The 12,956-nt window shown below is 28.0% G+C and overlaps 3 protein-coding genes across 5 annotated transcripts in view; 2 read left to right on the plus strand and 1 right to left on the minus strand.

Annotated features, from left to right (window-relative positions):
* The window catches only part of LOC119682289 (zinc finger FYVE domain-containing protein 9-like), a 225,511-nt gene that overhangs the window by 163,172 nt on the left and 49,383 nt on the right, over positions 1-12,956 (minus strand). The gene's annotated exons all lie outside the window — the stretch shown is intronic.
* LOC119682296 (FK506-binding protein 2-like) overlaps positions 1-12,956 on the plus strand; it is a 204,481-nt gene that overhangs the window by 158,987 nt on the left and 32,538 nt on the right. The gene's annotated exons all lie outside the window — the stretch shown is intronic.
* LOC119682293 (facilitated trehalose transporter Tret1) lies at positions 2-7,493 on the plus strand. 2 transcript variants are annotated; one of them, XM_038095700.1, is made up of 5 exons: positions 2-127; positions 4,016-4,141; positions 5,799-6,584; positions 6,653-6,938; positions 7,009-7,493. In XM_038095700.1, the coding sequence occupies exons 1-5, from the start codon at positions 2-4 to the stop codon at positions 7,194-7,196; spliced, it is 1,512 nt and encodes a 503-aa protein (XP_037951628.1). In that variant the 3' UTR covers positions 7,197-7,493. The 2 variants fall into 2 exon arrangements, with proteins under 2 accessions (XP_037951628.1, XP_037951629.1); XM_038095701.1 differs by lacking the exon at positions 2-127 and adding an exon at positions 1,454-1,618.

Below are 12,956 nucleotides of genomic sequence, written 5' to 3' on the forward strand. Positions count from 1 at the left end.
AATGGGCAGAAAGAAGAATGAGAATTTACGAAATTCAGTACCATTTATAAGACAAATAACAGAAGATGGCAAACCAAAACTGGAAGTCTATAGACCGACAACAAATCCTATTTATATATGGACACAGGTAAGCACAGATGTTAATTGATTCAAGTAAATTTTAATATCAATTTGAAAATTTAAATTTAAATTCAATTTATTTTTAACTATATGGAAGCACATAAAGTAGTAGAACAAACGATGATAGATATAAACTAGCTAAACTGCTAAGCTAAGTAATTCAGTTAATGAATTAAAAATTTACTGCAAAGCAAGGACTATGAGTATTTATAAGTAATAAATACTAAGAAAAATATGTGGGGGCAATTAATCAATTATCAGACATGCCTACACCTATGATATATGTATGTAGTGTATAGTCGGTAATGTATAGTGTGTCTAGTGACTTTGTTACTATATGACCATGTGATACGCTAACAGTAAATGAATGCAAATAATTGAACTTTAATCTTTATTATCAGTTTAACGCTTCACAAGTGAACAAGTCCTTCAAGAATATACAAATCAACGATCGACGAAATCGTGTGTAGATTTTACTGGTACTAACCAAACAAAACAAGCAGATCGGTTTTATAGAATTTGTAAAATTATCTATCAAGATGCATTCGTACTCGTCGTGATTCAATTAAATATATAAAACATAATTATTAATAATATAAAAAAACAAAAACAAAAAAGATTTCATTATAGTGTACATTAGTTTATCAATTAAATGAAATAGACAAAATAGTAATAAAAAAAATCTATATTAACTATATATATAAAAATAATTAACAGAAAACCATTGCTGATGAGTAATTAAATAAATTCCTTTTGTTTTGTTTAATTACATATAATATATATAAATATATAGGAATATGTTATATACTAAATAATAATAGGAATTTAAATATAAAATCTGTGGATACAATTATTTAATTGGTACATTCACAGCTATTCACTATTAATAATTGCCGTCATTAAAATAAGTTGCGCTACATATTACTTTTAATTGAATTAATATTAATATTTTCGCAATTTTTTTTTAATTTAGTCTTTTGGAATTTTATTATTTTGTATTTAATATTACGTTTTCCCAAGAACGCTTCGAAGAGATAAGAATGTTTATGAAATTTACAGATCAAACTGAGATTGAACGAAACGTAAAATTTGATTTTCTTTCACCTCGACGATCAGTAGATGCCGTAAGCTCAAGTTCAGCTCGTTGAAAATATCTGAAATATTCTACGATTCCGATTTCATTGGACAAATCTTGTAAAAATTCTTGTAAAAGTGAATTTACAAAATTTAAATCGAATTTATTTTAGTGAAAATTTATTTATTAATTTTTCAAAGGAAATCGTAATTAAATGCAAAATAATATATGTATTTACATATTAATTTAATAAAAATTTCATAAAAATAAATAAAAGAGTAAAATAAGTGTGTTTAACAAAAATTTAAATAAATTCAACTGAAAAAAAAATCCTTCGACATGAAAATCCTTATGCGAGCGGATACTCACGTATCCTTTTCAGTGCCAGTCGACGAACCGAAAGCGAAATGCACTTACACACAGGTTAATAATTAATTTTATTAATAATTTATATTCGTACTTAAAAGATTTAATTAAAATATGCATACGTTTTGTCAAGAAAATGTTTACAAATGTAAAAGAGGCAGAAATTCTTATTCTGAATTTATTGACTATAAAATATTGGCCTTAAAATAATAATATAGTAGGCTCCCAGCGAAATGGAAGAAAAATAAAATAATATATATTATATATATAATATTAATATTATTATGTTAAAAAAAGTGACTAATTGCAGGCTAAGAGTGGTTAGAAAATTTCATTCTGGTAATATTGTATATGTAATATTACATTATGTGGCCCTTTATTCCTCATAAGATCTACGGGAACTAATATATATATATAATATTAAAATATACAGTCAATAATATAACTAAATATAAATGTAATAAGAAATAATATAAATTCTTTAATCAAATAAATTTTTTAAAAAAATAAATTTATATTTTATAATAAAAAAATCTTTAAATAGAAAACCGTAATATATTGCACAACAAAATTTTTATATATAATTAATTGAATTTTTTGGCTGATCATACAATACAACAGTTTTGGAATAATTGTTTTTAAAATAAAATTTAATTTATTTTTCATTACTAAAAACATGATTGCATTATAAACATTTTCTTGATAGTGTACATATTGGAAATATTATTTCCAATATTCCAATATACTACTTGTATAATGTTATAACATGAAAAAATATATATAATTAAACATATCATATATATGTATGTATGTATATCGGAACAATTTATTGAACTCAACTATATAAAATAATCAATCGATAATTTTTTAAACCACAACACATACGAACAGTTGAAGAGTAGGATCGGATCACTACTAAGAATTACTTGCACAATAATTTCAATAGCGACTGCACCGATATCTCGGGACTACTGTTTAACATCGATGATCAAGTGCCGCTCATTATACTTGTCTAAAGTTTATCGAACAATAAAAAGACGGCATGAAAAGGATATGCAAGTACTAGTTTGGTTTTATATTCATCTTTTGACAACTCTTGTTCCAGAAGTGACTTATACCAAATAATATTCAGTTTGGCGTTGTATTCGTTTAGTGATAAAATATAAAATTATATATCAATCATTTTTAAATTAAACTCTTGTTAAAGAAGTGGCTGGATCAATATCTTAGTTACTCTTTCTAATGTTTAACAACTAGAAAAAAAACAACAAATAGAATTCGAAAATGTTCGCTTTATTTGACTACCTCCGGTTATAAAGTATAATATAGATAATATATCATCTTACGTCAAAAATTTATTCTAGAAATGATCGGATCAAATTTTTAAAACAACTCGTCTACGACGGCGAGTAAAAATTTCTTTATATTTATTACTACGCAAGACTTCAGTTGCACTTTCACCGTTTAACAAAGACAATTACAATAAAAACAACATTACAATTGGTTCCATGAGCTATTGAGTATACGTCCCGAAACTTGTAACCTGGCAGTATAAAAGACCAAGTGCTGTTCACTGTTCCCAACAAGAAAGATCGTCGTATATGTTACGACTTCACAATTTCTCAGCTCAATCAAAATTATTCAAAAACAAAGCAATTAGGATAATAGGATAATAAAATCAACTTAAAATAACGCTTTAGAAAATTGTAGCTCAATATGTGCATAGATATGAATCCAATGGGAAAAGGCTGAACAAGATAAAGAATTCTACCAAAATTGCAATGTGCACGAAAGTAAAACCTTAAGAAAAATAAAGAAATCGACTACAAATAAGTAATGCACAGAGATAAAATCTTGCTGAGGACCACATTCTGAAATTTAGAAGATAATATCACAGAAATAAAATAGAAACAGAACACAATCCGCAAATTTTTAACAGGCCGCTGGTTATACAATTAAAATAAAAGCAAAACAACCCCGCAAATTGTTAAAAGACCGTGGTACAAAAATATATGATAAAGATATATAAAATCTATCTAGAAAATCCAACAAAAAATTAAGGCGGCATTCCTTACTGGAACACTAACAGCATTAAAATCTTTACGGATGCTAAGAGTAAACTTAAGCAACCAACGAAAAATGGATTAGAATCTACTCGATTCATAGAATGTAGCCCGTTTTGCATATTCTCTACGGCTTTAACAATACCCTATCCATAACGAATTTTCTATCCATAATGAATTTTCTGGTTCTATCCCAAGCATTAGTTTAGTTATTTTAGATTACAATACAGTTAATAATACTATGTTTCTATAATTATAATAGATTCTTTAGTTTATAATTTTTTAGTGGATTATAGATGTTTTTCCAATTAAACAATTTAATTAAATTTATTTGCATTAAACTTTTTTTTTTTATAATTAATTTTAATTATTTTTTTATTTTTCATTTAAGGTACTTGCTGCTCTCAGTGTTTCGCTTGGATCACTGGTAGTGGGTTTTTCGTCCGCCTATACATCGCCTGCATTGGTTTCCATGACTAACAGAAATATTACATCTTTTGAAGTTACACCAGAAGCGGTAAACATTTTTTTTATATACACACACTTCTAATTTTTTAAATATACGATAACACAATTGGCCTATTAGGTCTAAGTGGATCCCTTGGGATCGCCGATATAACCTACCTACACTTCTAATTAATGTAAATGCATGATTATCTATATACTGGAAATCAATAAGTACCTGAATTATGATCAATAAATATATATCATATATGTATTATGTATATATTCGGTTGAGTAAAAAGTATTTAAGGTTTTTATTTACGTTACTCTTGAAATCTAATATTGGAATTAGCAATTTATTTTTTTGTTTTTTTTTTGGACAAATTAATTATCAATAAAGGTTTTCTTAAGTTTGATGCTTAAATGTTATTATAAAGTAAAATATATATAGGAAGTGTTAGAAAAAATTATTCGACAGAACGTCGAATAGTTTTTGCCCAACCAAATATTATATCTTATAATCAAAATAGATAGGGTCAATATTATTTATAAAAATTAATTTGTATCGTAGTTATTTACAAAAGAAAAAGAGACAACACTTTTGTTGTCATTAGTATTCACTTTTAAGAAATAAAGATAATTGAAAAAAATGTATTCCATTATATAGAATGGGTGTAATAGAACTTCTCTCTACTACAATAATATAAAACAAATTTATTATAAAAGAAAATCCTAAAATACAGTCTTTAATAGATTTTTGTAATAATATTTTCTTAGTTATTTAATAAATATTTATTTAACAATTGTTGTGAAATAATATGACAATATTTATGTAATCTATTTTTTCAACATATTGCCCTTACTTATCGCCAATAATCATTTAAAAACAAATTACAAAATATATTGTTTACGTATACACTCTTACGCATCCAACCCATTAGCTCAAATAGCCTTCTGTGATCGGGAGATAAGTCACAGAAGCAAAATTATTAGTATTTTAAAAATTAATTAACTTGATTATTATGAATCTGCAATCTAAGCTATATATGTATGAGCCGCTATATTTAGACATTGTATAAGATTTTTTTTTCATATATGATAAAAGTTAGAGATTCGTATTAATTAACGAATTGTTATTTATTAATTTTTTAAAAATTTATGTTTATAAAATTAGAATATCTATATATTACCAAAATATATCCATTAAATTGTTTTCATTAGAAATCTAACAATATTACTTTTAAATAAACCGGCTTAACATATATATAAACATAATATTAAACAGTGCTATAAGAACTTGAAGCCTTAAAACATAATTACCTACTAATCACTTGTTACTATAGACTTTACAAGTAACCCCTCCACCCTTCAACTATTTATACAAGTATATAAATAGTATACATGTATTATAATTATAAAATATTTATGGAACATATATAAAATATTTATAGACCATATATAATATACAAAGTTCCATAACTCAAACTTCTATAACTCGAATTTTTCCATAACTCGAACTTAATAGAGTGCAACAGGGTTTAGAAGGCAAATTACATACAATCAAAAAAAATTCTTTAACTCGAAATCTGCATAAGTCGAACCTTTTCTTTGCAAAATGGTACTTCGAGTTATGGAAGTTTGACTGTATATATATAATTTATATATAACTTATATATAACAATTTGATATACCTGACAAAATATTTAATAAAATTTCTTTTAAAAAACTAGGGATCATGGGTAGGAGGACTTATGCCACTGGCAGGTTTAACAGGCGGTATTGCTGGCGGTCCGCTCATTGAATACTTGGGACGTAGAAACACAATTTTAGCAACAGCTGTGCCATTTATAATATCATGGCTATTAATCGCTTGCGCTGTTAATGTGGATATGATATTAGCTGGACGTGCTTTAGCTGGTTTCTGTGTTGGCATAGCATCTTTATCGTTACCTGTATACTTGGGTGAAACTGTACAGCCAGAAGTACGTGGCACCTTAGGCTTACTACCAACTGCATTCGGTAATATTGGTATACTGATATGCTTTGTGGCGGGTACATATATGGATTGGTCTATGTTGGCTTTCTTGGGTGGTGCACTACCCGTACCTTTTCTCATATTAATGTTCCTGATACCTGAAACTCCACGCTGGTTTGTATCACGGAATCGTGAGGAACGTGCTAGAAAAGCGCTAATATGGCTACGAGGCAGAAAAGCTGATGTTGAACCAGAATTGAAAGGCCTTATGCGATCACAAGCCGATGCTGATAGACAAGCAACACAAAATACAATGTTGGAATTACTTAAACGTAATAATCTAAAACCACTTGCAATATCTCTGGGTCTGATGTTTTTCCAGCAGCTTAGCGGTATTAATGCTGTTATTTTCTATACTGTGCAAATCTTTGAAGATGCTGGTTCCACAATTGATAGTAATGTTTGTACAATTATTGTTGGCATTGTTAACTTTATGGCAACATTTATTGCTACTGTACTCATTGATCGTTTGGGTAGAAAGGTAAGAATGTTATTTACTTTTTCTCAGCAAACATATTTCTAACAAAATTGCTTCTCTTACACTTTCAGATATTACTTTATATATCCGATCTAGCTATGATAGTAACACTATTTGTTCTTGGTGGTTTCTTCTACTGTAAGACTAATGGTATGGATGTTTCTAATGTCGGCTGGCTGCCTTTGGCTAGTTTTGTTATTTACGTTGTTGGTTTCTCACTTGGTTTTGGACCAATTCCATGGCTGATGATGGGTGAAATTTTACCAGCTAAAATACGCGGATCTGCAGCATCCGTAGCTACAGGTTTTAACTGGACATGTACATTTATTGTAACAAAAACTTTTAACAATATGATACGTAAGTTTTAACTAGAATATTTTTTTTCTTAAAATGAATGGGAAATAATTTATACTCTCTTTTCTAACAGAGGCAATGGGTACACATGGTGCATTTTGGCTCTTTGGCGCAATTTGCTTTGTTGGCCTGTTCTTTGTGATATTCTATGTGCCTGAAACGCAAGGCAAATCACTTGAAGATATTGAACGCAAGATGATGGGCCGCGTGAGAAGAATGTCTTCAGTGGCCAATATTAAACCACTCTCATTTAATATGTAATTGATGTCGATTGTTCGTTCGTTCGTGTGGATTAAGTGTGAAAGTGTGTTAACATATAAAAAAATGTTGAGAAAAAGCTAAGCAGCTGAAACTTAAAATTTATTTACAAATTAAACCAAAAATTAGGATTAAGTAGTTGGTTGCAGTTCGTAAGCTTTTGTGCCAGAGAATTTATAGCTGTGAAACATAAAGCTGTGTTAGTTAACGAATTTGCTTTCTTTTGAATCAGAATATTAGTTTAAAAATTATATATTGTATGATATTGTTAGATATATACATATATATACATATATATACATATATATACATATATATACATATATATACATATATGAGCATGTTAATATATATTTATACTTATTTATGCGCTATTGAGATATCATGCTTTACATAAAATGTGATGCATCTTTTTTATATTTAGTTAATTATAATGAATATATTCGATCGTAGTTTTACTTAAGTCTTATTGAGGTATATCGTAGTCATTAGAAATTTTACTCATAATTTTAGACAGCAATTTCCTTTCTAATTTATTAAGATAAGTGTGTTAACACTTCTAAACGAGTATAGTATCTGTATTTGTTAAAAATTATTTAGTTTTAGTATTTAAAAAAAAATTACATAAAATTTGTGTTAAATTATATAGCATTAATAAATAACAGCAAAATGTAATAAAACTGTTTACAAAATTATAATGAAGAGTTTTCATTTTTTTTTTCTTGCCACAATATATCTGTTTCAAAAATGCCTTAATAGGCCTTGTTCTCTTCTGGATAAACTATTATCTGATTCTACGCAGAAAGAATTCTACATAAGCTACAGATAAACAGAATGATTATTAATTTTAAATTAAATAACATTAACATAACAAGAATATATAATAAAATTGTTAAGAAAATTATAATGAAGAAATTTCATTATTTTATACCACAATACATCTCTTTAAAAAAGTCTTAATAGACATTGCTTTCTTTTGGACATATTGTCTACAGATTCTACACTGACATAATGCTACAAAGTCTATATATAAACAGAATGAATATGTTATTTCATCATTATCATTTTAAGCTCTACAACTCAGGTTGGGTCACTTCTCTATAAACTTTCAGAGTTCAAATGTTTCTCACTAAAATTCTTTAATTTCTAAATGCTATAACGACTGAGTCATCTATAAGTCAATAACTTCTCTGCGTTTTTCATTTTTTTTAGACAGTTATATACAGAATAATTATTTGGAAATGGGCCTCTCCATTCTTAAAATATGATCAAATCTCTGAACTGCACATCTCTTCCAACTTAGTACCGAAAAAAACACAAACAACATCTAAACCAGATATAATGCACAACAAACGTAGCTTTAGCAATAAGGATAACGCAATTACAGAACGGATGTTGGTCCCTAAAATGGTTTTCAATGCTAGTCAAGCCAACATAATACTAAAACTTAAAAAATTCTTATATATAAGAAAGCAAAATGGTATTAGGTTCTTCCTGTGCCGAACTTTTTAATAAAAGATGGGAAGATTTTACACATTGGCACACACCAATAAAAGGCATCCCTTTCATAGAGATGCCTCGTAGAGATATCAGTCTTGCAGTATGTTTACTAACAAGTCATTATATTCTTGGTAACAATGCTAGGAAACTAAATCTCCCTTTCAACCATATCTGTCTCAGTTGTGGTAAGGACGATGAAATTGTCTCCAACCTGCTTTGCTTTTGCCCGGCATATGCGCCTCGCCGCTTTAACACTTTAGGGACTTTCTTTTTTTAAAGTCCCTAAAGTGTTGGCGAACTTCAGGACCTCCCTTTGAATAGCATTATAAGCTTCGCCAAATGTTCTAGAAGTTTTTAATAATATGGTAGCACAATGAGCCTATAGACCTAATCCCCTTGGGATAAACTAACCTAACCTATATATAAGAAACCCTTTTTAGTTGTTCTTGCTTTATTTTGGCTATACTAAAATATTGTCAGTTCTTGTTAATTTTTAAAAAAAATTTTTACATCTATTACTGCGCCTTCACGGAAAAGAGGTCTGCATTCTAACTGACAGTCAGGCAGCTATTAAAGCTTTATCAGCAGTCTGTCTGTCATCAAGATTAGTAGAAGAATGTAAGGAAATTATTTCTGAACTAAGTGAGAGGTCCAAGGTTACTCTAGTGTGGGTTCCCGGGCATTCTAATATTGTGGGAAATGAGCGCGCCGACGAGTGTTAAGTGTTAAGTAATAATAATAATATATCGTTGTCTCGCTACAACAAGAAGCAAACAAATATAATAATATTAAAGTTGAATTATGAATCCAATCAGTAGCTAAACGTATTTTTGAATTAGAATTTCAACCAACTCTTTTCCGATAACAAAATATCAGTAAGAAATCAATAAAGGATATATCTAACTTTAATTGATTTTAGGCGCAACCATAGGTTTATGGATTGAAACTATTTGTCACTTATAATGATCGTCTCTCTATAATTAAAGTCTATATTATCTTAATAAACTATCAAATGGCATAAAAAGATAAAAATGAATCTACTCAAGCAAGTGAGTAAAGTATATAGGTGGAACTTGAAAAAACGATACAAAAGTAGAAAACAGGAAGATTCAACATATAATAAATAGGCAAAGAGCACAAAATTCAATGCAATTTGAAGAAATAAGGTTGCTTCGTTTCAGAAGATAGACCCATATATAAAAATAATACATAAAGCACTTCAAGATTTGTTTCAGATCCCAACAATAACAAAGCACATAAAGATTTTAACATACAAATATTTTTCAAGTAGGGATCTCAACAAAAAACTATTTAGCAAGAAATTGAAGCTCAAGGAGAATATAATATATAACTAATTTGTTACAACAAAATTTTATGTTATATTCATGTTGAGATTTCACAAATCGATTAATTATAAACAAATGCAGAATAAAACAGGGGATAGAACGGACCTCTATCTACATGTAAAGTGCAATAGGTCCATGTTGACTTGGATATTATGAGCATATCTTTAATCTCAGGCAGAACTGTAGCAATCTTGTTGCTTTGCAGAAATTCGAGAATAGAATAAAAATCACGCTATAACATATACCATACTTATTTTCGCTGAATTCCTTGCATGTTTGAATACGTACAAAACGTTTTGTTAGCTCTGAGGATTACATTATAAAGAGATGCCTTGGTTAACGGTAGTTAGTTTAAAGATTATTACTAACTTTGATTTCTTCATGTTAGTTTAGGATATTCTTTTCTAATTATTGTGCAATATATATCAAAGATTACAGTGGACAATTGTTTCTTTAAAGAATTAATATTATAATTAATAAATATTAATGTAATAAATCCACTGATAATAACCTTATAGGTCAAGAAATAGCTTTAGCGTACAAATACCGTTCAACAACCATTTGAGTTTCATTAGGAAAAAGTGAATTCAGCCAGTTTTTCTAAAATCGGTCGAACACTACTGTTTCTTATAACTTTAGTGAATATTAGCTTATAAATTGAAATATATATGGTATATACCTTATTAACTTAACTCAAACACTATTTTACATACATTATGTTCAATTGCAGTTCTACAGTCACAGCAACAAAGCTTTATGCAATTCACTACATCTCCTTTGTATAAACACATATTCCAAGAATTTGAAATATCACGTCATTTTAAAAAATTGTGAAATATTGAATTCTAGATATATAAAAAATGGCATAACTGTTAATTTAAAGAAATTATACATGTCAGGGAATAGAAACAACGTTGAAGGCTAACTCGAAACGAAGATTAAATTACATTGGTTTATGTATATTATTAAACTTTCTTCAAACAATTATTTAATGTTTATATACAATTTATAAGACTTACCCATAACTTGGACACGACAAATGGCACAGATATCGCACTCAACATCCCAGCTCCACATAGCAACCGAATTCCACTTTTTCAATGTAAACATTTTATCAGACTTAGGCGCTTCGTTATCATCCATGGATTTATCCACGGAATTATCGTTTTCATCGGCCATTTCAATTATTTTAACCGTTTCACTTAACAAATGTTAAATTAATTCACGAACTACAAGCTTTTAAAATCACAAAAAAATTTGCACTACAAACAATACAAATTTGCGAAACTGTCAAATGTAAACGTTAAGTAGATGTGACATTCGCTGCCTCTTTTTATGCAATGTAATTATTTAACATACAATATGACAGATAACTGATTTTACCATTTATATATAAAGTGCTTTTTAAGAATTTTTTAATATTAAAATAAATATAATAAATCGTGTAAATTCTCTAAACCATTTTTTAATATAACTTTTTTTATTTACAACAGTAACATAAGATATATATTCTCCACAGCGTTTTGTATATTAAACGTAGCTCGTTATGGTTTTAAATAAGAACTTTATTGGGATGAAAATAAAACTGAAATTATTTATAAAAATAATTATATTTATAAAAAACAAAATTCATTGCTCACGCTAGAAGGCATGTTTTAAGGTTTCCAAGTAAAACACAAATTTTAGATGTATTTTATGTATACTGGCCGAAATGTTCGCAAAACAATAACACTAATTTCTCTGTGTAGGCCAGTAGTTGTGTATTGGCCACATATTTCGGCCAACGCAATAAGCGAACTATTGTTAACTTTCATTGGAAACTCCAACGAATATTGCAGTCAAAAATCATATGTAAACAAAAATTTCATAAATTTGAAAATTGCGAAAAAGAAAAAATGTCAGTTTTATTTTGAAATTTCCAAAATTTTTATCATTCCTTTGATTCAGTATCTATTTTAATTATCAATTTTATATTAACTATTTATTTTTGTAAGGTGGTTCTTGTTTGTTTTTTTTAATATTTCAAACTTTTATTTCGAAGGTTATGATTGTGTATCTCTACACGTGTTTTGGCAAATTCGTTTTTGCCTTCATCAGGAGAATTCCTAATATTTATTTTTATACAAAATGCAATTTGATTGCATTATGTGCACATATGCAAGGTTTGCTATTGGCTAAAATAAATCATTTGACAGATTGCGTTTTGAAAAATTTTACCTATTTACGCTTAAAGCAAATTTACATTATCCTAATTAGCTTGTTTTTGCAATTAATTTTGTCTTGAAATTTCCATTTTTATTTGTGGATAGAAAACATAAAAATCGGTCTGAAATAATTTCTAAGGAATTTATAATGAACAATAAATGCCCAAATACAGTACTATTTTCGTAAGTCAGATATATAGAAAAAATAAAAGGTTTAACATCTACATAAACACATTGTTCGAATTTTCGAAATATTTAACCCAACAAAATAGTTTAACAATTTTTGTTAATTGAATGAGAAAAATAAACATTATATTTGTCAACGAATCATATTGAAAATTAATTAAAATAAGAGAATTAAATTATGCATTTTCTTGGACCCTATTTTAAGCCATGTATTTTATTCATATTTTTAAAAATACAACAATACACTGTATCAAGCTTTTAAAATGATGTTATATTGAGTAACAAATAAACGCATCATGTATTAGTTGTCAAAATTTTTGGAGTGTTATTTGTACTGTACTTATTACAATTCATTTTTAATCGAGTTGGCTGCACTGCCTAACAGCAGAGAACAGCCGCCGCAAAAGTGTTTTGTCATTCTGGCCGCTATTGTATCAATTTTAGTTTATTCATTACAAATCCTACAAATCTAAGATACAACAGTGAGTTTGCATAAATATTTAAAAATTTATTTATTTAAAATATAT

The sequence above is a fragment of the Teleopsis dalmanni genome, chromosome 2, assembly GCF_002237135.1.
Source record: "Teleopsis dalmanni isolate 2A chromosome 2, ASM223713v2, whole genome shotgun sequence".
NCBI classification, from domain to species: Eukaryota; Metazoa; Arthropoda; class Insecta; order Diptera; family Diopsidae; genus Teleopsis; species Teleopsis dalmanni.

Coding starts and splice junctions, on each gene's coding strand:
- LOC119682293 (XM_038095700.1), top strand. CDS start 2: ATGGGCAGAAAGAAGAATGAGAATTTACGAAATTCAGTACCATTTATA. Junction 4,142..5,798: donor TTGAAGTTACACCAGAAGCG/GTAAACATTTTT, acceptor TTAAAAAACTAG/GGATCATGGGTAGGAGGACT. Junction 6,939..7,008: donor AACTTTTAACAATATGATAC/GTAAGTTTTAAC, acceptor CTTTTCTAACAG/AGGCAATGGGTACACATGGT.